The sequence below is a fragment of the Tachypleus tridentatus genome, chromosome 12 (assembly GCF_004210375.1).
Source record: "Tachypleus tridentatus isolate NWPU-2018 chromosome 12, ASM421037v1, whole genome shotgun sequence".
Classification (NCBI taxonomy): domain Eukaryota; kingdom Metazoa; phylum Arthropoda; class Merostomata; order Xiphosura; family Limulidae; genus Tachypleus; species Tachypleus tridentatus.
The window spans coordinates 56,509,190-56,535,915 of record NC_134836.1 but is presented as its reverse complement, the minus strand read 5'-3'; the positions used below and the strand labels follow the sequence as shown (position 1 = coordinate 56,535,915).

General features: G+C 34.0%; 1 protein-coding gene across 1 annotated transcript in view; it reads right to left on the bottom strand.

The window, feature by feature from the left end:
* Nucleotides 1-242: 242 nt before the first annotated feature.
* Nucleotides 243-26,726, bottom strand: part of LOC143233367 (uncharacterized) — a 90,695-nt gene continuing 64,211 nt past the window's right edge. Inside the window, exons 4-6 of the mRNA XM_076469549.1 lie at nt 21,338-21,361; nt 4,426-4,535; nt 243-3,343 (exon numbers count right to left, since the gene is read on the bottom strand). Coding sequence (XP_076325664.1) covers nt 4,444-4,535; nt 21,338-21,361 — 116 coding nt within the window. The 3' untranslated portion in view covers nt 243-3,343; nt 4,426-4,443. The remainder of the gene's footprint in view (nt 3,344-4,425; nt 4,536-21,337; nt 21,362-26,726) is intronic.

The window sequence follows — 26,726 nt, the reverse complement described above, 5'->3', positions numbered from 1 at the left end:
TGTTTATATTTAAACATGTATAATCATAAATTCTTTTCAGTTGTATCTAGCTCAGTTTCACCAAGATTGTTTTAAGCATAATTGCATAATCGTTTCATGCCATACGAGAGTTCTTTGAACTACTTTTTGTGTAATATAATGTATTATTTTGTATTCAAAGAGGTACTTTGTACTGTTATCTGAAAATGATTCCGAACTATAGTTAAAATACAATAAAGTGGATATATATATATAGTCGTACATCAAGTAAAGCCGTGTTTATTAGATCTCAAATCGAAATACAAAATTACGAAAACGTTCTCGTTCAAAATAACCTTCCACAAACGGCAGTCATTGAAGTCAGCAGTCATGAAAAATCAAAAGTCATGAAAAATTACTACACTGCGAACTACAGTTGAAACTTGAAAATATTTATCATTAGTGGACAACTTATAGAGCATTTTGAAATTCCTATAATGGGCATTGTTTCTCTGAGATCGTGGCGGGAATCTGCAGGTTTCGATTACTGCATAATCCATAGCGTTTTCTCAAATCGACTCGCAGAATCTCGCTGTCTATTTAAAGTGCTTTAACATTCTCTCTCCATTTGAATCTTAAAGTAAGAAAGCTAACAATGCTTACGATTATTAACCTCGTTCATAAAAAAAACCTTTTAGAGTAAACGGGTATTTTATATATACGCAGACACGAGCTGAAAAAAGGCCTTCATTCTTGTCTAGCAGAAAGTGGCCATCTTCACTCTATAGAAATATGCAAAAATTGACGAGAAAAAAAGATATAATTAATAGTTTGACCTGTCCACTCTTTTGTGTTATGTTACTGCTTTTCGTAGAGTACAATCTGTTAGCAAAACTTTTGTTATCTTTAAATCACGTTCTTAGTTTGTGTGTCACATACAAACAGACAATACGTTCTAATTTGGAGAATACGCAACAAAAACTTGCATTATTTTTATACTGTAATGTATTTTGTGCTGTACTGCGATGTATTACTGGCAAATTGTATTGTATTTTCTATACTTATGGCAAAGACGTCATCTATAAGTTTAAATGACTGACCAGAAATCATACCATTGGAAAATAGTCATCAGCTAAAAGGTGGATTGTCACTCTTATAACGCACCGACAGCCTAATGAGCGAGAAATATTTTGTTGTATCGCCTACTCCGAAATCCAAAGAAATACCACAGGATAAGCCTGTATTTGTGTTCCTGATTTCTTGAATATCGCACTTTAATAATGATACAGCAAAGCATATAACACTTTAAACAAATGAAACACTTACAGGGCATTAGGAAAGTAAATGTAAAACAACGAGACAGAAATGTCATTAGCGCCAAGTTAAAGATTTATTATCTTGCAAGAAAGTTAATTATTTCGTGGAATATGAACACAAGAATCTCTTGAAAAAAATTCGAGAATGATTTACAAAAAAAAAATGACAAAAAATAAACGAACACGACTTTAATTAAACTAACAAATATTTAACGAAACGTTTAAATAATTGACAGTCAATATAATGTTATCTAGTCACTGAGACTTAGGAAACATTTTTAATACATAGAAATCACCTATGATAGCGGCCTGGTATGGCCACGTGATTAGGGCGCTCCGAGGGTCGTAGGTTCGAATCCCAGTTACACCAAACATGCTCGCCCTTTTAGCCGTAGGGGCGTTTTAATGTAACGGTCAATCCCACTATTCGTTGTGATATGGCATCTTTCACATTAGTCATATGAAGCTTATAAGGTAAAGTATTGTATTTTAAGCTCTTGCAATATAAATATTACAGCTCAAATATCGAATCATGACTATGTGTTATCTAAACACCATTATTCGACCGTCATATTTCAAACACTCTTCGTCCAGATAACACTGAACAAAAAAAAATTAAACACATGATAGCCAGAAATTAATATTCAAACAATACGTTCTGACATGTTGTTTAGAAAACATGCACGTATATACAAGCTGAAAGGACAAATACCGAACAGACTATTTAAAATGCTAAAAACACTACTACGTTACTAAGATTTATAATATGATACTAATAAGGAAACGTTGAATTAAACAAGCGTTACTGAGAAAATACAATTGAAGGGTCACATCTAAACATATTTTCTAGATTCTGCACCTCGTTTTACTTATTGTAAATATGCATTTCATTATAACATCAGTAAGAGAACAGTAAACGTTAAGTACAGAAAGTAATACAAGTTTTTATTCTGTCGTACAGCAGTAAGGATGAAAACTGGTAGCTCTATTGATAATACAGAGTTGGAGCTCTGTTTATGAAGTCTTCACCTACAAAAAATGTCTAAATAAAACTATCATTTTTACTCTTGTCGTAAAAAGTTTACTAGTTTTCTTTTTTTACTGCAATTTATCTTAATCCACGAGATCACGTAATACGTTTCATTACGTGTTCTTATGTAGTTACAATATTTAAACTGGTAAACAACATGGCAAAGAATTAATATTCATTAAAAAAAGACAATTTCGACTCCAGTTACGTAACAATTAACGTTCTAATCTATACTTGATTAACCTTACGCCATGTGTTTTAGCTGTTGTGTTTCATTTGCAACGCCACCTACTTACACTCAAATTAGCGTAAATGACTATACCCGTGATTTTCTATTACACATTCCTGTCGCGGTAAGTGTAACTTAAATGAAAAAAATGAGGGTTGGTTGTAATTCACTGACGTTTTGAATTATATGTTTTCCTTGTGCCTACGTATTTTAGGCTTAATTGCAGACCGTAACTGGTTACACAACAGAACTTGTTACGGAGGTTTGGCTATTTTAGTTGCTACTAAGTAAGTTCCCTTTAATAAAGAATTTTTTGTCTTTTGAACCTAATGTAAAAGATTGTTTTACCCAGTTTTTGTACAATCGAGAAACACATTTAATTATCACGTTTCAACGTTTTCTGTCATTATCAATTGTGAAGTAGTGCAATTTAATAAGCCTTGAAAAACGAAATTAATGCCCTGTATTAATGTGTTAATGAATAATAGAACGGATGAGTGTATTTAATATTCTGTACAGAAAAATGACTAGTTTTTAATGGACTTATATCGATTTTGAACATATAAATAGCCTAAACTATAATTACAGCTTGGACTAAATTTAAATATTAGTAGGTTCAACCATTCTAATTGTATTTGAAACATTCTAAAAATGACTGTATCATAATATATATTAGTTACATAGAGCAAACACTCAATGTTTTTCACAGACAGTTTATACTTGTCACACTAGATGACACTGAACAAGTAGTACAGATGTTTCTCTAACGTACGTTCATAATCAAATGTATTTTGCCACAGGCCATGGTACCTAAAAGAGAGAGGAAATACTATTACTAAAGTAACATACAAAAATGAAATGGAATAAATCTATCAAGAATTTAATTAAACCCAACAAACTATGATCGGCTCAGTATCTTAAGAGTTTAATCATTTTTACAAAATGAAGATATTTATCTTAACTTTCTTAAAAAAGATTCCATCCACAACATTTTCCAACCCTCAATATGTTTCAGAGAATAAATGTACGTAACTTCATAATCTTTTTGTTGTTCACTTTAAGTCTAAAGCAAAATACCAACGATAAAATGATTGGTGCGTTGATATTTACAGTGATAGCAATTGTACTGAGAGTTTCCGTTAGCTGAAAGTTTGAAGTAAATCTTTACGTTCCTTGTTAATTCTGCAAGACTTTCCTATAAGTGTCACTCTCATAAAGATAGTTGTTGTCCGTTTCATCTTTGTTCGCAGACTCTTTATTTGTAAAACAAAACAATCTGTGATCACTAGAAAATAAGTTAATGATAACAGTTTACTATTGTTTTAATACAACGTAATCAATATAAATAAATTAATATATTCACTGAAGTATATTTTGACTACCCGCAGATGATGGCGGGAAAGAAACCTTCAAGGTTGTTTTTTACTCAGAACGTTCTTTAAGTAGGTTTTTTTTCATTTGACGAGTAAGCAGGAAGCTTGTAACCGACAGGAAACAGCTTGGCCCATAACGCCAGGTAAGCGTTGTGTGACGAAGACAGCAATTGACGTTAAGACGAAAAAAAAACACGATAGAATAATTTTTTTTTCTGCTCTTGTAACTGCGATTTGAGACAGAGTTCTTTTGAAAGTCTTGTTCTGACTTTAAACCAATTTTGTTATTCCTTAACTAAAACAAACTGCACTCAAATGAACCGTAACGAATAAATTAATAAAAACAGAAATAATCACGTTATTTCTATCAGTGTATTGTGATTATTATGATTGTAATAAAATTTATTGTAACAACAACACAACTTAACACTCCTTGCGGTACAGAAAGTGTATTTATTTTATAAACTCTATTTATTCACAAAATAAAATCTATTTACATATAGGTAACTCAGAACTTACTGTGAAATAATCACTTCGCTACGAACACTTTCTCCCTAACCACACCATACACACCAGGAAAGGAATCCAGAAGCCTCTTACTCTTGGAGCGCCAGCTGGTGAGCCATCACCTAAACAAAAAGAACAATTTTCTGCCGGTATAAAAGGAAATGTCCTTGATAAACTTAATGGAAATTTCATTGCATTAAAAACAACAAAAACTGTCTTCTTTAATGTCATTATTTCTGTGTTACAAGACTTTCTTCTGAGTAGACGTCTTGTACTTTCTTTTATAAACATAAACACAAAATATATATATTTTTTATATTTACTCTGAAAGACAATTAGCAACGGAAAAATAATGATGTATTTCAGAGAAAAGACAAAAACTAGATTGTAAAGTCAGGACATGTGATACGTGAGATTAAGGCATAAAACTGGCAGTATATTTTTTTTACTTATTGTATCAAAGTTTGGTTTTTTTGGATAAAAATATATTTGTGTTAGGAAACTTGCTTCCATTGTCACCAGGATATTGCTACAATGGAAAAACGATATCAGGGCAACTGGAATCCGTCAATGCTTGATGACTACTGTTGGACACTGCAACGTGATGCACCGGACATTGAATATAAACGAAAATCACGAGCAAAACGCTTTTAATTATGTTGAACTTAATAGCGTATTAGAAACATAAACGCAATTATATACGTTATTGCTAGTAAACAGTTAACTGTCTATTTCTCAGAGTTCCTACGTGATGAAGCAAAACCAAAACCCATCAAGTACCTGTCACAATCAGCAAAAACGTCTCAGGAAGCAAAAGTTTTCAAAAAAATTGTTGTGCAGTGTAATTGTAATTTCACCTCAGAGGTGAACGTAAACTATATCACTGATTTTTGTGATGACCTTTGGCGTAGGATTAAAAAAAAAAAAGCACAAACGAATCTGTCAGGGTTAGTGGCATATAGTGTTACCAAAGTCTGATCATTAAGTGGTGAATAATTTGTTTGTTACTAGGCGCTAATCACATTCTGCGTTTTTCCCACTGAGCCTGCTCGTTTCTTCCAGGATTTTCATGAGGATTGTATTTTGTAATGATAATCAGGCTCTATCGTGGTACTCCGTGGTAGCAAGGGTCACCTTCATTAGAACTTTAATAAACATTGGGATTATTCTGGGTTTTACTGACTTCTTCGCTTGGTGAACTGAGAGAGTTATCAGTTTAAAAAGTACAGAAGACTTCTTTGATCTTTAGTTTTTTATGTGTGGTTCATATTCAGAATTTTCGTCTTATCACATTTTATTGTACGGTGTCTCTTTCAATAATGGACTGTTACAAACAGGTCGGTATTATAGAGTTTAGTATGTCAATTACGTTGTTTTTTTAATTGATTGTTGTTAGTCTTTTCGTTTTGGCCCGTCACAGCCATAGGCGCTGAGGCGTTCAAGTAGTAATCTGAGGGTGGCGATTTCGAATCCCCGTCGCACCAAATATGCTACCCCTTTCAGCCGTGGGGGCGTTATAATGTGACTATCAATTCCACTATTCGTTTGAAAAACAGTAGCCTAAAAGCTGGCGGTGGGTGGTGATGACTAGCTGCCTTTCCTCTAGTCTTACACTGGTAAATTAGGGACGGCTAGCGCAGATAACCCTCGTGTAGCTTTGCGCGAAATTGAAAAAAAACAACAACAACAAATTTTTCGCTTCTTCGATATACTGGAGGCTCCACCCACATAGGTCGTACACTTCACTGGACGTTTAGGTGGTTTAGTGACTGTGATAGTATAGCGATGTGGTTACTGTTCTGACTTTGTGCTGTTTCCCTATTCTGTGTCTCTTTTTACATAAGCCTTTTACACAAGTGAATATAACTGTGCGTCTGTAATGTTATACCATCTTATATTTTATATCTGTCTTCTTTCTTTCATTGTATTTTAGTTAGGGTATCCACTATTTTTTTCAGTTCATAATATATTATAAAGATAGTTTTAAATTATTCAGTTTTTAATTGCACTATGTAACAAAATTTTTAATTTTTCTTGTTCATGGGCCAAAAGTGTTATTTCCCAGTTGCTTGTGCCTAAAGTAAATGGAAAAAAAATTATTTTTGTCTTCAAACTTTGTTTTTGTGACCTGGAAGCGTATAACAAAAACATGATGGGAGACTATATTTGAGAGCTGATACGTGAAAGTGATTTAGAATACAGTCGCAAATCTCGAAAAACTACTCATTGTGTAGCTTTGTGCTTAATTCAAAATAACAACTCTTTACATGAAGCAAAATTGTTCGTTTATCTGGTGGCATGACATCGTGAGGTGTTGTGTCAAATTAGCTGAACTAATTTCGAATCAGTTTGCTAGTAGAGCTTGGATATTGTTTTCGAAGTACCTTGTTTAAAAAAAAAAAAGATCAGTCTAACTAACGGTTCGTGTGTGGTAGCCATTTTAACTTGTAATACATGAAACCGACGCCAAACTAAATCATTGGTATTTTTGCTGATCTCTATGTAGGTATGATAGTTAATTAAGAATAGATCCGATAGAGATAAGCTTAAATATAATTTTCATTGCCATCAGGCTATCACTGGTTGTAATGTACGACAATAAATTTGGGAAAATGTTTATAAAAATACAGTGAAGCGTGATTTGGTTGAGATAATTCAGAAAAATAATCTGAGTAATTTCGGGCAAATCATAGAAGGTATTAAATGTCACGTGACATGGAAGTATATCTGCTTGTTTGTTTGCTAAATACAAAGTCACACATTAGGGTATATAAGTTGTTTCCATATTGAGCAAACGAACCTAGGATTCTATCATTTAAATGTCTCGAGGCTACTACTGGATGGACGGTAAATTTGTTAGGTATAAGTGTATGTAAAGTGAATAATCTGAGAGTTCTCACAACAGTGAGTGATTAAAAACTGACAAACGTTTTGATGTGAAATTAATAATTAATTAAATATTTTAAAGAGCAATTGTTCAAGATATTAGCGTTATTTATTTAGTTACTTTAATTTTCCATAAAGTGGTTTCGTTTGATTAATAAATACAACGATAGAGAGCGTTCGATATTTTATGATCTTTGAACCAGAAATGATTATAGGAAATACAATAAGCTTTTCCAGAAGTTTTAAGATAAATGAGAAAACTATTCCTTTATGATCCGTCCCCCGTTAAGTCTACGGATTTACAACGTTAAAATATGGGGTTCGATTCCCCTGATGGACTCAGCATATAGGCTGATGTGGTTTTGCTATAAGAAAACACACTCACACCCCTTATGATCAGCCCTCCCACACTGAGGTAACGGCACCTTTACAGATTCACAACGCTAAAATTCAGGGCTCGATGTCCCGCGATGGACCAAACGCAGGAACTTTATCGTGTACCCTTGTGATAAAAAACGAGATTCTTGCGATTAATGAAGAAAATACTTTTAAAAAGACGATATTGAAAATATTTTCCTTATGAAACAATCTTACCGTGTTTGTTTGTTTGTGTTTTCTTATAGCAAAGCCACAGCGCGCCATCTGCTGAACCCACCGAGGAGAATCGAACCCTTGATTTTAGCACAGTAACTCCATAGACTTACCGCTGTACTAGCAGGAAGAAACAATCTTATCTTAACAGAATCATAAATGTAACTGAGGTTTAAAGTATCGGATATATGCTTATCTCACACCTAGCCTGTAGTTTTTATTTAAAGGTTGTTTGTTTACAGCAAAACTACATTGGGTTATATACTGTGTCCAGAGCGTTGTTTTAATTAAACACAAAACTACACAATGGGCTATCTATACTTTGCTTACTACGGGTATCGAAACCCGCTTTTTAGCGTTGTAAGTCCGCAGACATGTCACTGTGCCACTAGGGGGCGTGTCCAGAGCACTATAAAGTAGAAACGTACAAACGCGCATACTTGAGGTTCACCCTTACTCTAGGGACATTAAAGCTTTATTAAAGAACATCCATTATACAGCTGAAAAAGACCTTTTATAAAAGATCAAACATCACCATAGCAACAAAGCTCGTGGTGATATAACCTTTCCAGTTATGTTGTTATTGTCTTCCAACATTCATAGGATGTCGTTTCAAGACTCTGTTTTACAAGTTTGTTTAACATCACAATGATGGGGCAAGTGTATTAAGTCTGAAGGAAATGTCTGATGCGTCATCCGTATCAAACAATCTAAACGACGAAAATAAAAGTCAAAACAGTACTTGTCGTCCGTCACATTATTTACCCCACAGTCTTGACTTACGTCGCGAAGAAAGGAAAATAAGTGTACCAGATTGAAAGTCGATAGGGACTGCGATATTTAGGAATAAATCGAATGTATGAATACAACGCTAACAAAGACATTTGCTTGTAAACGATTTTAGTTTTGTTACTGACAACATATTTCATACTTGTGACGGTAGTAAAAACTAGTTATAAGCCTTTTTTTTATTAAAGTACAAAAGCAATAAGAAAGGAAAAACGAATCGTATTTTCTAGTTATTCTTACAGAACAACTCTGAAAACGAATGTATTAAAATACTATGTGGTAAATGTCGTTCCAGGATGAACACTTTTATTGTCTATGGTACTTTGCATACGCTAAACATTGGTTTACGCACAACAACATACCTTATGTTATATATCCAAAGATGATTCAATATAAATAGGATCAGTTTTTTTTTTGTTTTTTAGCGCATTAGGCTATTTGTTGTGTTCACCGCGGGGAATCGAATTCAGGATTTTAGCATTGTTAATATAATCAGACAAGCAGTTATTCAGTTTTTCTATCTCTCTTTAAGTATAACAGAAAGTTAATTTTTATATATCAGAGCAGCTCTATTTGTTATTATTACATCAGAAAATTACGCTGTTTTTTTAAAAAATAAATTATTCACTTTATGTAAGATAGAGAAAGAATCAATATTTAATGACGCAAGTAAAACTACAGCAAGAATTGCTTGCTCACAACTTGACGATGCTGAGATAAATAATAGTAGTGAGTATGTCTCGCTTGCGAATATAAATGCTAACATTAATGAGTCTGGATTTTCAATAAAGATTCTAAAACCGTTGTCTTTCCTATAAACACAGAGACACTTAACGGTGGGCTTCACATTTGCAGTGTTATAGCAAGGACATGAAAATTTATAAATCCCCACCAAATGCTTGCCTTTTGGGCATACTAACTTGGAATAAAAGATTTATACTAACATCAATTCTAATTTCAAATCTCCACGTCTACAATGCATATCAATTGTAGTGGAGTCAAAATATTAGCAGGAGAGATTTGTAGCTTGAAATAAACAACACATACACTGTTTTCAGCCCTGATTGTTTACCTTTATTTAGAGTCCAGAGAGTAGGCTTGAAAATATAATATTTGCATTCTGATTGTTTGTTTGTTTTTGAACTTCGCGCAAAGCTACTCGAGGGCTTATCTGCGCTAGCCGTCCCTAATTTAGCAGTGTAAGACAAGACTCTTTACCAAGGCAGCTAGTCATCACCACCCACCGCCAACCATGTTTGGTGCGCCTTAACCCGCGACCTCGGTTATGAGTCACTTGACCATGCCGGGCCATTTGCATTCTGATTCACCTTGTTTCTGTATTTGTTGACGATCCATTTCTCTTCCTTTCAGGCCCGGCATGGCCAGGTGGTTAAGGTATTCGAGTCGTGATCTGAGGGTCGCGGGTTCGAATCCCCGCCGCACCAAACATGGTCACCCTTTCAGCCATGGAGGCGTTATAATGTGACGGTTAATCCTACTATTCGTTGGTAAAAGAGTAGCCCAAGAGTTGGCGGTGGGTGGTGATGACTAGCTGTCTTCCCTCTAGCCCTATACTCCTAAATTAGGGACGGTTAGCACAGATAGCCCTCTTGTTGCTTTGCGCGAAAATTCAAAATAAAACAAACTTATTTTCTAAAACTGTACTCCCCTTATCTTCATTGTATGTGTTATGAAGCAAATAACAAAGTCAGTAATTAAAGTTTAGAAATTGTGAAACAAAAAATCACGTTTAACAGATAGAGACATTATAGTTGTTTAATATTTTTTTTCATTGATTATTTTTAAATTAGCTTTTTGCAATTACCGAGACAAAGTTTTGGATAATCGACTTTTATGGAGGTCAAGAGTGGCTCAGTGGTTAGCATGTGTGTGTGTGTTTCCTTATAGCAAAGCCACATCGGGCTGTCTGCTGAATCCACCGAGGGGAATCGAACCTCTGATTTTAGCGTTGTAAGTTCGAATACTTACCACTGTACCAGCGGGGGCCAGTGGTTAGCAAATCGAACTTTGGATCTACGGTTCTAGCGTTCACATTATATTAATGAAACACACACACACACACACCAAGAAAATGTTTTGTATACTTTGGAATCGTGGTTGTTTTATAAGAGTGGCAAGCAAAACCCATTAATAGGCCAGGCACGAGAAATCCGAGAGTTGGCTTTGGGTGCTGTCTCAAAGTTACATTTGTTTAGATATTTTATTAATACTAATATCAATGTCAACGATGGAATTTTGTATATAGTTGCTCTAACTGGGCTATACTGATATAACAGTAGTTTGACACCTATTTAAATTTAATGGAGAACCTTACCTAACGGTACTTACGTAATCACGAGTTGTCAGGGGTTGCTTCGTAAAGAAAAATTCTGTTTTACAAAGAAATGTGTTTCCTAGTTTGTTATTGGTGAGTGTATACGACAAACACTTAACAAAACTTTCTTTATTCCCTGATGTCAGAGTGCTAAAAACCAGGACTCGACACCCGTGGTGGACCGACAGATAATACATTGTGTAGATTTGCGTTTAAAAATGAGCGAAGGCTTCCACATCTGACATTCAAATATATAATCTATTATTATTACGCTGTCCTCAGTTTTGTTTCTGTGGAGATCTGATTGACCTACAACGCTAAAATACGGTGTTTGATTTCTTGTGGGGAACACGGTGTAGATAGCCCATTGTGTAGCTTCGATTTGAAAATAACAATAACAACAGTCCTTATGTCACAAGTATTAGATAACATATAAAGTTCGAAGTTAAATTAATGAAAGTATGTGTTCTCGAACGCCCCGGTATAACCAGGTGGTTAAGGCACTCGACTCGTAATCTGAGTGTCACGGGTTCGAATGAATCCCCATAACTCCAAACATGCTCGCACTTTCAGCCGTGGGGGCGTTATAATGTGACTGTCAATCCCACTATTCGTTGGTAAAAGAGCAGCCCAAGAGTTGGCGGTGGGTGGTGATGAATAGCTGCCTTCCCTCTAGTCTTACACTGCTAAATTAGGGACGGCTAGCGCAGATAGCCCTCGTGCAGCTTTGCGTGAAATTCAAAACAAACAATGTGTTCTCGAATACTATTAATATCTGTGTATATTCGAACCAGTTGTTAGAATCACACATCTGCTTAAGCTCAAATATTCTGTATCAAAGAACAAGAGTGTAGCAGTTGTTTTATAAGTTTGTTACCGATTTATTATCCTAGGAAATATTATTATATAATCTGTTAATTAAAACGGAGAAGCAGTAATGAGTAAATGAATCATGAAAGGCGTGTGGTCAGAAATTGATAGCCTTATCATAGTAGATTTGGTTTAGAAACTTCATATGTGTGTGAAGGAATTTAACTGATAAATTGATACAGTTTCTGAGCGAGCTTAGCCTATAAGCATTGGACCCACAGTGAGAGCTAGGCATACACAATAAGCCGATTAGGTTCATTCAAGAGAGCTATGATTGATCATTAGTTATACTGTTATCCATCTTAAATGCTTAATGTTGTCTAAAATTGAGCTTATTAGTTTGAAATATTTATGCTTATAATTTTGTCAAAGATAAAATTCTGTAAAATGGACTTTAACTGTGTTATAAATACGAAAAAAACCAATAACCAGCAAAACATAACGTGTGGCTGTTGATAAGTGAAATTTACTGTCTTATTAGAAAGTAAAATTAATTTACTATTATTAAATTCGCTAAGTGTGTTTGTGTTTTTATTTTAGCAAAGCCACAAAGGCTATCTGCTCAGCCCACCGAGGGGAATTGAACCCCTGATTTTAGCGTTGTAAATCCGGAGACATACCGCTGTACTAGCGGGGGGGGCAAATTCGCTAAGAAAATAATAGATTAAAATCATAGTTTCTCTCGAGAATAGAATTTAAAATGAGATTTTGAAGAATTGATTGTAATTAGTTACTCTCTTAAGTACCAAAACACAATGTTCATTTAGTGTTTGTTTTTACATGAATGTAAGAAACATGGGAAATCCTTAGTTGCAAGAAACAAAAAATAAGGCAATAACTTTATCCGTAAGTTAAACGTAAGTCTAACTTTCGTTTAGACTGAAAATGACAATTTCTTGTGGCTTCCTTTGAGAACTGCAGCCGTAATTTATTTTCTTCAACAAGAGTTTCTACTGAAAGCTGAAACTAAATTTGTATGTAAATTTAACAGATTAGGTTCGATGTGATAAAACAAACTTATAGTGATTAACACAGTTTTAATTAACGAAATACAATTACACTTTGAGAACAAAGAGCTAATTACACCACAAAGCTGGTTTTCGGAACATTATAGACATATTATTCAAGAAGAACCTTTAAAAAATATTATATGAGTTAGTACCATAATAGAGATTTTAATAGAGTTTTAAACAAACTAAAAGAGAACTTAATGATAATGCATTTGTAAAAGTTCAACCCCGGGCATGAACATGTGCCTCACTTCAATGAACACAAAGAAAGAGACGTAAATGTGTAGAAAATATTATTTTTTGTTTAGCCTACGATAGACGGGGGTGAGTCTGAAACTGTTTAATAATGAACAACACTTTTAACTGATTACGTGTAGGCAACAAATATTGAGAATAAGGTCTTCAATTACAAGAGTATATCATACATGTCTTATCTTATATTTATGTTCAAAGCTTTTCCTTTAACAACTACAATGCCTGTCTTTTGAACCATTCGAGCAATGTACCATTGCCTATTGCAAGACAAATAGAATTTCAGGTTCTATCTGCAGAAATGTTGAATAGAAGTCTAAATAGGATTTAGTATCATTGTATTGTTATTGGTTAGACTATATTTAGGGAACTGTATTCAGTCTTGGGCTACTTATCTTAGAAAGGACGTTAAATTGTTGAAAACGGTTCAGAAGATAACTACTAGGATGTCACCTGAGTTGGAAACTTTATCATGGAAGATAGATTAAGACCCCTGAACATTATTCCTTTTGCAAGAAGAAAAGTTAGAGGGATATTGATTAAGACTACTCATACATCATCTATTATTATGTAATGATGAGAACTGTATGGACAAATCTGTACATTTTGGCAAGGTAGGAGTCATCTTCACCTGAGACAGTTTTATTTTTGTAACAGAGTGGTTGACCTTTGGTACGTGGTGTGGTGGATGCAGTTCATTTAAAGGAGTTTAAGGGAGAGCTTGATAAATATCCAACTGATAAAGGATGGCTTTGGGATGAATTTAGGGTTCAATGGTGAGAAGTGGATAGCCCAGGTGGACGGAAAGGTCCTTTGTTATAGTATTTCCATCCTGGAAAGGAACTTCTAACGTTTGAAACACAATACTAAAAATACACTGTTTAAGCATAATGTAAATGGCGAACAGTTTATATTAGCTTTCATTAAAGAAAAACCAACATCATCTGTGTTAAGATAAAAGGTTACAAATTTAACAAAGTACATAAGTTAGATCGTAGGGAAGTGAATTGCATTTCGTATCAAATAACGCACAAAGTCGGCCATGTTAATTATATATATCTTCAGTAGTTTGAACAGTATGTTTTCTGACACTAATCATAACCAATACAGAATAAGTTTGTAAAACTTATAAAAGAACGTGTAACTCTTATATCATAGATTTGTGTCTTTTACAAATGTATGACTAATATCAGTGATTGGTTAACACAAGAAGAAACAAGTGTGTTAGTAATATTTAAGCCTGTATATTTAAAATACACGAACTGTTTTCTCCTTCTAAGATTTAACGAAGCATTTATTGTCAAAAGATTAAACAAATGGCATCGATCAAAATTCCTTATTATTGCGGTAATTTGGAACACGGCAGTACCCACATGATAGTACTCTTCCTTGTTATACAGCGTAGGCAGCAAAAAATGAATTTCAATATACATTTTTAGCCAGAAAAAAGTTGAATTTTTTTTTTTGAAAGCAGCCTATAGAACGAACATGTTTGATTGATATGCTGTTTATCACCACAAAGTATTCTTATTTTTTACGCTGGTTTATGAGGTTTCTTTGCTTGTTTGTAGTTAAGCAAAAAGCTTCACGAAGATAGCTATCTGTGCTGAACCTACCACGGATATCAAAACCCAGTTTTGAGTGTTAGAAATCCGCAGACATGCCGCTATGCCACAAAGGGAAAGGGTTATAAAGCAGCCGCCATATGCTTTTATTTATTTCGCCAGTGTTACTTGCAATACATTATTATTCCCACACGTTCTTGACCATTGTAATAGATCGCGAGAAGTGGATTAAACACACCGCCACATGAATAATTTAATCTGGAATATTGAGTATGTATGATTGATCAGAAACTTAAATCTACTTATATAAGCGCAACTTCCATTTTGGCTCTGAAATAATATTTTTGGTGTATCCATATCACATCTACCTTTTTCAGCCAAAAGAAACCACAAGTATATATAAAAGAATATACGTTTATCGAATTGCTGTATAGGAAGATAGCAATTAAACAACTATAAAAATTTCCCATCACTACGTCATCATTGTTGTTTATCAATTAAGTGGATTCTCTTGTGCATCATATAACTTGTTGAAAACGATCTGAAGCCTTTAAACTAGTCTCTATTTAAGTTTTATTTAGAAAAAATCAATTACCTTTCGTCCATTAATATAGTGGGTTACAAAAACTTTGTATAATCAGATTGGTTTGGTTTATTTTGAATTTCGCGCAAAGCTACACGAGAGCTATCTGCGCTAGCCGTCCCTAATTTAGCAGTGTAAGACTAGAGGGAAGGCAGCTAGTCATCATTACCCACCGCCAACTCTTGGGATACTTTTTACCAACGAATAGTGGGATTTACCGTCACTTTATAACGCCCCCACTGCTGAAAGGGCAAGCATGTTTGGTGGGAGGGGGATTGGAACCCCGACCTTCCGATTACGAGTCGAGTGCCTTGTTAACTTCTCCATGCCGGGCCAATATAATCACCCTAAATATTATATTTGACCTGAGGAATAGTTGTTTGGTATTCTTTGTAACTGAACCTACACGTCTATGGCTATCAAAATTACATATATTATGGACTTTCGTGGTCGTAAGATATCAGTGTTTTGTGTGTTTGTTCTTAGAACAAAGCTGCCAAGGGTTATCTGCCATGTCCACCAAGGGAAACGAGCCCCTGATTTTAGAATTGTAAATTCGTAGACTTACCGCTGTCTAAGCAGGGGATGTCATTGGTCACATTAACACCTTAGGTTGCTACCGTAATTTTAAGGCAAATCTACATTTTGACTATTTGCACTTTATCCATCGAGGGGACAGAAATTCCAGATTTTCGCTTGTATGTTTGTACTTTTTTGCTTGAATATCGAGATGTATCAAACTTATGATCTTTAACAACAAGACTGACAAACACAATTTTCCTTCTTAACACAAATATACTTTAATATACAAACAACAATACAATTTATAATAACGGTTATTATAAATGACGATCCATATACAAAGTTTACAAACCTACAAACAATATTACCTCTTGCACCCAATCTGGAATTGAATATTTTATCGACAGTTCAGTTGGCGCAGATTACACTTATGTTGATACACAAATATGCAGATGTACTTCACTTGACGGAACTGCTTGCTAGCTCTATTCTTGTTTGGCCTAACGCGGTTTGCAAGCTTACTTTTCACAGAAGAAGATATATATCTTATGCCCTCGTAGAAATACTAACGTACGAAAGTTAATTTTCTGAAGTTCAACGGTTCGTAATACTCAAAATCTATAAAATGGGAGGTCAAATATCTTTATTTTTCAAATTTATGGGCGTTTAGCACAATTATAGCTTTCGAGGGTTATAGCATACTGACTGTACCTGACCATTAACAATTTTATAACTGTCTCTCCGCGCCTTGCGATAGCTAGCTTTATAGTCATTATGCAAGATTCTCGAAATTTCACTTAGCAACAATATTTGAAAACACGCTAGTGCTTTTGTAAAACATATTTTGTTGATTCTCACACACGAGAATCTTCTACAAATTTAGAGAATAGGCGGAACTTGCGCAATACATATTTAACAAATATATTACACGCATTAAGCCGAATTGTTTGTTTTGTTTTATTTTTTTAATTTCGCGCAAAGCTACTCGAGGGTTATCTGCGCTTGCCGTCCATAATTTAGCAGTGTAAGGCTAGAGGAAAAGCAGCTAGTCATCACCATCCACCACCAACTTTTGGGCTACTCTTTTACGAACGAATAGTATGATTCATCGTCACGTTATAACGTCCCGACGGCTGTAAGGGCACATTAAACTGAAAAAACTTAGATATAAAATAAACGTATAACAGTTGTTACGTATTATAATTTATTTCAGACGAGTCTCCGTTATATTATGTTACGTATCCTACATATTACTATTTCAAGTAACTGGAAATTTGGATTTGAATTTAGAAGTAAGTTAAATGTTAATCTGTATTCAATTTTTAATATTTGCCAGTAAGACTGATCCAATCAATTTTCTTTCTTAATACAAGTATATTTTAATATACAAGCAACAATACAATCTATAATAACGGTTATTACTAATAGTTGTTACAAATGATGGCTTATATACAAGAGTTTTACAAATTTACAAACGATACTAAGTCATATTTGGTCTGGAACTGAATATTTTATCGACGATCCAGCTCCACGACGAGCATATTAAGTCTGAGTTGATATTGTCAGACCTCGCTTAAGCTAATGCTGTCTTTTCTTGGCATGCTTGATTGCCCTCTTACATCTAACTTTTTACTGATGAGCATATTTGATGTCTGTGTTAGAATGTTAAAGTCCGAAGTTAATCCACCGAAGGTTAAGGAATGTTCGAAATCTATAAATGTTCTTGGTCCAATTCTGTAGTTTTCCAATTAACAAATGTTGCACAATTGTAGCTTTTGAGGCTAATACTGACTGTAGCTGACCAATAATCTTTTGTTTCTTGGCGCGTTGGTTTATATAGTATAAGGCGAATTTCTAGAACGTTCAACAGTGTTCGAACACGCTACAGTTTTCGTAAAAAAGAAATGTTGTTGATTCTTATTCTCAAAAATCTTTTACAAAGTTGAAGAACATGCAGGACTTGAATAGTACACATCCAACAATACACGTCACATGTGTAAAAAAACTATACAGAAACAAACGCAGGTATTAAACTAAACGTATAACAGTATATCCGTTGTAATATATATCATATTTATTTCACAATAAATAGTTGAAAAAAAATCCCAGTTTCGTTTACTCGCAAAATCGCACTGAGTATTTTAAAATTTACTTAAACGTTTTACGTGTCAGTAGTTTTTAAAAATTATAAGCTTATTCGATTACACAACTTTTCAGGTTTTCATTATGTTTTTTATGGGTGTTTTTGTGTTTTTACCTCTACTTTGCCCCTGTTGATGGATCTTCACCAAATTCGAATGAAGGTCTTGGTGACCATGAAGACAAATCTACAATATTTCAGTTATTCATTTTACGTTTTGTTTCTTTTATGGGCGATTTTTGTGTTTTTTAGCACTATTTACCTATTTTAGACGACGAAGCTTCACCAAATTTAACAGGAAAGTTTTTGGTTCCATGCTGAAATAATGCAAAGTTGCGGTTTCAAAATTTCTTTTGCAAATTTTATAGGCGTTTTTTACAATTACATATAAGGAAGCAACTTATCACGTCATAAGATAACCATTCATTGATCATGAATTCACATATCTTACGTTCAGGGGACTGGTACTCCAGCTACCGTGTTTCTCCGATAATAAGACCTACCCATAAAATAAGACCTAGTGTGATTTTTGGGGATAGTTTTAATATAAGCCCTACCCTTAAAATAAGCCCTAGTTAAGAATGGCAGGAAGAGGAAAGAAATAAAAAAAAAGTAATTTATTAATTAGTTTAATAGTTAGTTAATTAGTTTGTTTAAGTGTTAATCAGTTAGTTTAATAGTTTAATAATAGTTTATTTTAAATGGTTAGTTTAATAGTTTTACTTTGTAACTTCATTTTTTTAATATATCAAAATAAGACATCCCCCGAAAATAAGCCCTAGTGTCATATTTTGGAGTGAAAATTAATATAAGCCCTGTCTTATTTTCGGAGAAACACGGTAGTTACTGATATAAACGACAAGCAGTTTTGTCTTTGTGACAAACGATAATTTTTTGGTAACACTCGACAGCAAAACTATCAACTCATATTTTTGTAAGGCCACCTACACTGAATGCTTAATATATATATTGACTTGTTAGAAAGGTTTGTCTTATTTATTTTTATAGTTTTGGTGATATAAGAGCAACTAGTTTAATTTATAAACGATTTAGTGTTAGAACTGATATTTTTTCTTTCGTGAAAAGTTTTGTGAACTTGCGTCTACATACAACTGTTGCATACATCTTTACTTGAGGCTTAATTACAAACCAATAGTAGTTTAGGCTCTCTTATAATAATATGTCAAATAACATTTATTCGTATTTTTCAGTTGTTTAATGAACATCTACGCGTTTTATTTACAGTAATTGTAGTTAAACAAAATAAAAGTTACCAGGGAACTCAATGATGTAGTATTTCAGCTTGTCTTACGTTACGTTAAGCATTAGGCCTAATGCTTAAATTAAACTACAATTTGGCCTGTTATTACTCACGTGATATAAATATGCTTTATAGAAGTCGTGGTTTTGATGTAAAATTAAATTTGTAATTTTACAATGTATTATTTGAAGTTGAAAAATATATATAATTATTATTTCTCTGTATAAAACCTATAATTGTATTTTTCTTATCTTTAATGTGTAGAAGCAAACGACTCGTATTCTATATTCATCATAATTCTATATTTTTAATAACACCAGAATGTCAGTTATTATTACGATTGTTACAAAGATGCTAATTTTAAAGCAACGTTCCACAGTTTAATGAATTTTTATAGCAAGTTTTTGCTGGTTGAAGGCACATGTAGGACGGCCGAACACCCGAATATAAAGTGTATTATTTTATATACATGTTGTTTTCTTAGAAAGTTTTGTTTTTTATTCTCTATTTTTGATACTTCGGTAACAGTAAATTAGTTTAATTCAGAAATGATTTAGATCTAGTATTTTTTTCTTTCATGATGGGTTATGTGCACTAACGCCTAGGGTAAATTATTCCACAATACGCTTTTCATTTAGCCTAGGCTTAATTGAAAAACATGTAGCACTTTAGTTTAAGCTCTTTTATATAACATTTTATGTATATTATTCAGTTATTTAATATAATCTACGTTTTTTAATATTAGTTGCAGGCAAAAGCAAGAAGAGATTTACCCAGGATTTGAATGATGTAGTATTTCGGTAAAGCCTTACGTTTGTGTGTTACGTGTACTACTTAAATCAGATTACAAATTGACCAACTATAATATTAACGTGCATCTGGAAACTTGTTCTTGCTGATTTAGTTTTAAGACCTGACTACAGTTACTTCGATAGCTCTGAATTCGGAAATGACATCCTTTTTACTCTATCAGGTCTGAGTATCTCACAAATTACATTTTAAAAAATTCACTAGTGTAATAAATTTCCATCGTAGCATGATAACTGATTACCTCTGCCACAAACCGGTTAGAATATATGAATTAAATATGATGAAATAGAGGTGCATATTCCTAAATGAAACTATGTACAAGGAAACATATTGACAGTATATAGAATTCTATATGATTATACCTGTACTTTCTACGATACAGTATACTTATTACAGTTCAATTTCAAAATTCAATCTGAAAACAGAACAAAACAAACTAGTTATTACTAAAAGTATAATTAATATGAAAGTATAACAGTTATTAAAATATAATTAATTTATTGAAAGTATGAATATAGTATAATTAATTATAAAAAATAAATGAAATTTGTAATTCCGTCTTCCTGCTTTTGTGGGAAAAACCTGACCTAATACTAAAAAACTAGTAATTTTCAGATTCACCGTACTTTTTTTCCTTCCCCGTCACACCAAACATGCTCGTCCTTTCAACATTATCATGTGATGGTCAATCCCACTATTCGTTGGTAAAAGAGTAGCCCAAGAGTTAGCGGTGGGTGGTGATGACTAGATGCCTTCTCGTTAGTCTTACACTGCTAAATTAGGGACGGTTAGCGCAGATAGCTATCGAGTAGCTTTGTGCGAAATTCAACCCAAATCAAACTTTTTTTCATATGTAAACAACTGGTACTTTCAAGTCAGCAAAAACTATGCAGGCGGTGTAATATGTAGTTACATGTAAGAAGGATGAACGAATAATATTTTAATTATACAACTGAAGAAAATAGTACTTCTTTATTAATGAAATAAATCAATGCTTGTATAATATTTATATTTTTTGTTACAACACGTGAATTGAAAAATAAGAATATAACAACGTTTAAAATTGTATTATTCAGTAATAACTAAAATTGTGAATTTTTAGGACGCTTTTGGAAATTAGCAAGAACAGTTAACGTGTGAACATTGTCAGAGTTGCGTGTAGAGGACTATTATGAAACAAAATGAACAAAACTGTTGAGAGTTTACAACAATCTTTAAAATCTTTCCAGTTTTATTGGGATTCGTCATGTTCGACGGGCTAAACACCAGTACTTATAATTAAATTATAAAGACAGTAATGTTTAACTTACCGACTGCCGCTGTTTTAAGAGTTCCTGAAAGTAAAGAAAAAAATATAAATTACAATTCTGATTGTTAACCGGTTATCAAAACGCAAGTTTTCAAAGGTAGGTGAAGATATTAAACATTAGGGCTAATTAAAGTGTTATTCGTACAGCTCAGATTTTTGGATAAAAATTCAAAATGGCTGACATTGCTTTTTGTATTAACACATGCTAAGAATATTTTGATTTTTTGTTTAAGCGAAGAACTACGTAACGCCCACAACAGGAATCGAACTTCGCATTTTAACAGTATATGTTCTCAAAAATACCAGTGAACCAATGGGGTGTTAATCAGGGATATATAAGGGTTTATTTCGTAAGATACACAGATCTCTATCTTGATTTTAAAAGCGTGTTATGTTATAAACTAGAAACCGTATTTAAGTTGACATGAATCCGAAGACTTTATCAGATAAAATAAGCAAACATGCGCAACGAAAGTCTAGATATTTTTATTACGCAGGAAGTTTGCTTTAAAGTACCATTTATTAATGGACGAATGTCGAAATACCCAAATGCAATTCAAGTAAGAAATCATGAAAAGACAGAATTATTACAAAAAGTGTAGGAAACAGTATCTTCTTGATGACAAATATTTTGTTTGTGTTCAGTATTTGTTTGAAAGGCAAAGAGTTCAAGGAGACACCACATTGTTCCCCAAGACAAACGACAAAACAATATCTTATCAGACACAAAATGTCACTTTGCTGAGAAAAAGTACGAGTTCGTTGTCAGAAAACAAACAAGAGACTATTTGTAAGAAAAAAAGAGACGAAGTTCAAATTAAACAATATGACGTCAGAGAAAGAAGCACTAGCTTATAGTTTAAGAAAGCACTAGTCTTTAATCAAATAAGTTTGTTTGTTTTGAATTTCGCGCAAGGCTACTCGAGGGCTATTTGCGCTAGCCGTCCCTAATTTAGCAGTGTAAAACTAGAGGGAAAGCAGCTAGTCATCACCACCCACCACAAACCCTTGGGCTACTCTTTTACCAACGAATAGTAGGATTGACCGTCACATTATAACGCCCCCACGGCTGAAAGGGCGAGCATATTTGGCGCGACGGGGATGCGAACCCGCGACCCTGATACGTTTGAATTTCGCATAAAGCTACACCAGAGATACCTGCACTGGTCGTCTCTAATTTAATGATAATAGACTAGGGTGAATATAGCTCGTCAACATCACTTAGTAAAACCTTTGGGCCCCTGTTTTACCAAAGAATAATGGTATTGAAATATCGATTATATTCGGTGACGGGGATTCGAACCAACGGTCCTCATACTGCTTGTCGAGCGCCTTAGACCGATTGCTGGTTGAAATGAAACAAAAATATCAACCAGCCAACTGAAACGAAACTGAAATTATGTCAACAGACTCAGATTAGGAAGCCAACTGAAACGAAACTGAAATTATGTCAACAGACTCAGATTAGGAAGAAAACTCAAAAACGTGTGTTTATACATACTGGAAAACCACAATAACAACTAGAAAACTATCAGTTCACAATAAAAAATGTCCTTATACTGGTAGATATCTATTGTATAAGTTTACACGAAATTGCTCATTCTGAAATGCTCACAATTCATGAACGGAACACGCGAAATATTTTGAACGACAAGTTAAGTCACGAGCGTAACTGGAGTGAATTTTTGGTTTCACCCATGCAGATATGTGTATCGGAATTCTACTCTACAAATGATAAGTCATGCTTAGCAACGTTTCAAGACTGGGTATGCATTTCTGAGAACTTTAATATTGGAGCTTTTTTGTAAACAGAGTTACACGTGGAGATATTTTAAACAGTCAACGCAATAACTTAAGTGCACGGTGCACATATACGTGTTTTCTGAATTACTTACGTGCTGAAAACGTAATGACGTGTAATATGACTAAAATTTAAGTTTGTTTGCTGCTTGCAATTCAAAGTGCTGTTTAAACATTGTCATTCAAGCACCTTCACAAGACGTGGAACAAATTTCTAACAGATCATGAAATTATTTTTAAAGAATATATTACTTTCTGAAACGATATTTTATCAGTAAACAGACATTTATGATGGTTAAAAAGCCATCTATGATACAATAATTTCAATTATCTTTATATTAGGCGCTTAAAATCTAGTCCCTGGATTGTTCAGAATTCGTCAAAACAAGTGGAAAGAGTAGATAACCACATTTATATGGTAACGAGATACAAGATGACTTACATGAAACTTCCAAACTCGAGTTTTCTGTGAATTACATAAAAACCGGTAGGTTGCACGAGAGCTTTGGGTCTACACACCAGCAAGTTATGTCCAAAGACATACGAAAATTCTACCAATTTCTGAACGTTTAATTAAGCTATCAAAAAAAATACTATAACAAATCCATTCACCGTAACTCACTCACTTCCGACTTCAAGAAAATAGCAGCTACCCTGAAATCTTGGTGCAAATATTTATCCCCATATAACTCTATCTAGGACAAATCCAACACATCACGACCTTTGCAATATGTTTTCAGCCTCGTTTCAGGTTCAATTCAATCTTCAGGACCAGCTCATTTTAAGGGTACCAGGCGGGCTTCATTCGATCCAATCTAGAGAAAGTGGGTTTTCTCGGGGTACTACCGTTTCCACCCACACTTAACTCTTAGGCATTGGATTTGTAGATCCTTGCTGGGGCAGTTTGATCCATCGATCTACGCCCGGCCCTGAATTGGCCCGCTTGAGTTGATAATTCGTCTGCCGCCCTGCTTTTGACTTCTTCTGCAATCGGGCGTTGGCTTTGCCTTCACTTTGTCAGCTGCCACGCCTATCAGACTCGCGTTAACCAGATTCATGCTAAGCTTATCAACCCTTTTAGCCCAAAATTATCAATAGTTTTGAAGTCAAAATTCTTAACTTCTACCAAGTGCGGAGTTGAAGAAGGACTGTTTAGTCTTCGAATACTCCTGGGAGTTAATATTTCATCAGAAGTATTAACTTTATTCCAAAACAACTGCCAGTATGGAGAGAAAGAGGGAGCTTTGGGTTAGAAAAAAGGCCTTAGTTAAAATATACCTTTGTTTAAAAGTTTAGAAAGACCCAGACTTATTTAACATATTTAAATGAATGTTCGCTACTTTAAAATGTAGATTTTTTTTCAAATATTCGGATAAATCCAGCCTTATTTCAAAACTCTAAACAACTCTTTTGGTTTTAAAGCAAAGAAAGCTACACTGAGCTATGTTCACCGTGGAGAATCGAGCTTCGGATTTTAGCGTTATAAGTTCGTAAACTTACTAATGCCACACTGGTGGACATCTATAGATAAGCCTATAATTACTTCATATCCTTAAGAAAATATGTTTAAGATTCTTAAGTAATTATATAATGATTTTAAATCACCATATACGTATGACTTTGTCTAAAATCCCTCGGTAAACCTAGCTTTGTTTAAAATCTTTAGGTAAATTTTTTTTAAATCCTTAGAGTAACACAGCTTTAAATACATTCGTGGTTCAGCTTTACGTAAACATAGTTTTATTTCCTTTCAAATTCGTACTTTCTTGTTATATTTACTTCACAAAAGATTAGAAAAAGTTTAACTCTACAAACATTATAATGTGAAGTGTAATCTCTAACCAGTAGTTCTTTGTAACAAGATCTGTGTATCAAAATGCGTGGTACGAAGAACCGTATTATTAGAATAGAACTCTGTTTAATAGAACACCGATTATTCTAAACAGCACAAAGTCTGTCTACACAAAGAACGATTAGTGTGGTATTTCACTTACAGTGACAAACGGCTTTTCATTCATCGCTCATTGAAATTAAATTAAAGATCTAATCTATCTTTTGTTGTATTTCTGAAACTTTAAATAATTAGAACTATCCAGTTGTGAGAAAGACTTGTTGAATTTCACGGAAGATTGTATTATTTTTCTTCATAAAAGCCCAATATCATGTCAAATAACGGGTGAAAATTAGCCTAGCTTGTAGCATGCCACTAAGTAGATGTATACTATGTATATTTATGGCAATACTAGTATCTATACGTGGGTAAATCACACTTTGTTAACGAAAGCTCTAGCTAAAACAAACGAAAATGGACGCCATTTCTTTTGCATAGATGTTTGTTTGATATAAGTTCAGTATTATAAAGAATTATGTTTTTAAATTTCATACAAAATTTATTCCATTTTAAACCTGATGAAACGTTACGAATAAGTTCGTTTTCTTATAGCAAAGCCACATGGGACTATCTGCAGTGTCCACCGAGGAGAATCGAAGCCCTAATTTTAGCGTTGTAAATCCATAGACTTACCGCTGCACCATTGGAGGATATTGCAAATAAAACAAACAACAATTTTGCTATCTACAACTAATTAAAATTTAAGAATGTTTGGCATAGTCTCTTAAATAATACATACAAACTGTGATTGATAGTTATTAGCCAAATTTGATGTTTGAAACGTAGTAAAAAAGAAAAATAAACACAAATATTGATGTGCCTTAATAGAATATATATTTGCTTTCAAAATTTCAGATGTTAGAAGAGGCTTTTAAATCAACTGGATTTGCTCGAACCACAATATCGGTAAGGGCCCGGCATGCCCTGGTGGGTTAAGACGTTCGACCCCTAATCTGAGGGTCGTGGGTTCGAATCCCCGTCGCACCAAACATGCTCGTCCTTTCAGCCGTAGGGGCGTTATAATGTGACAGTCAATCCCACTATTCGTTGGTAAAAAGTAGTCCAAGAGTTGGCGGTGGGTGGTGATGATTAGCTGCCTTCCCTCTAGTTTTACACTATTAAACTAAGGACGGCTAGCGCAGATACCCTTCGTGTAGCTTTGCGCGAAAATACAAAAACAAACAGTATCAGTAACTAGTTCAACAGGCAGTATACAGCTATGTACAAATCTATAAATCAATAGATACTTTAAATTAAAGTTTTACTCACACTTCTCTTACGTAGTTAAATATCTAAGGACTGGCATAACATGTACAGTTTCTTTAATCCATAGAAATAATCTAACTTTTATAAACCAGTATTTGTTATTTATTCAGTGCGTTACTGAGCACAAAATTGTTCCATAAAGTTTAAAATGTTATCAATTGAGCACACAGTTCTCCCAAAAAGATGAAAATAACATCAACCGAGCACACAGTTCTTCCAAAAAGACAAAAATAGCATCAATCGAGCACACAGTTCTCCCAAAAAGACAAAAATAGCATCTACCGAGCACACAGTTCTCCCAAAAAGACGAAAATAGCATCAACCGAGCACACAGTTCTTCCAAAAAGACAAAAATAGCATCAACTGAGCACACGGTTCTTCCAAAAAGACGAAAATAGCATCAACCGAGCACACAGTTCTTCCAAAAAGACGA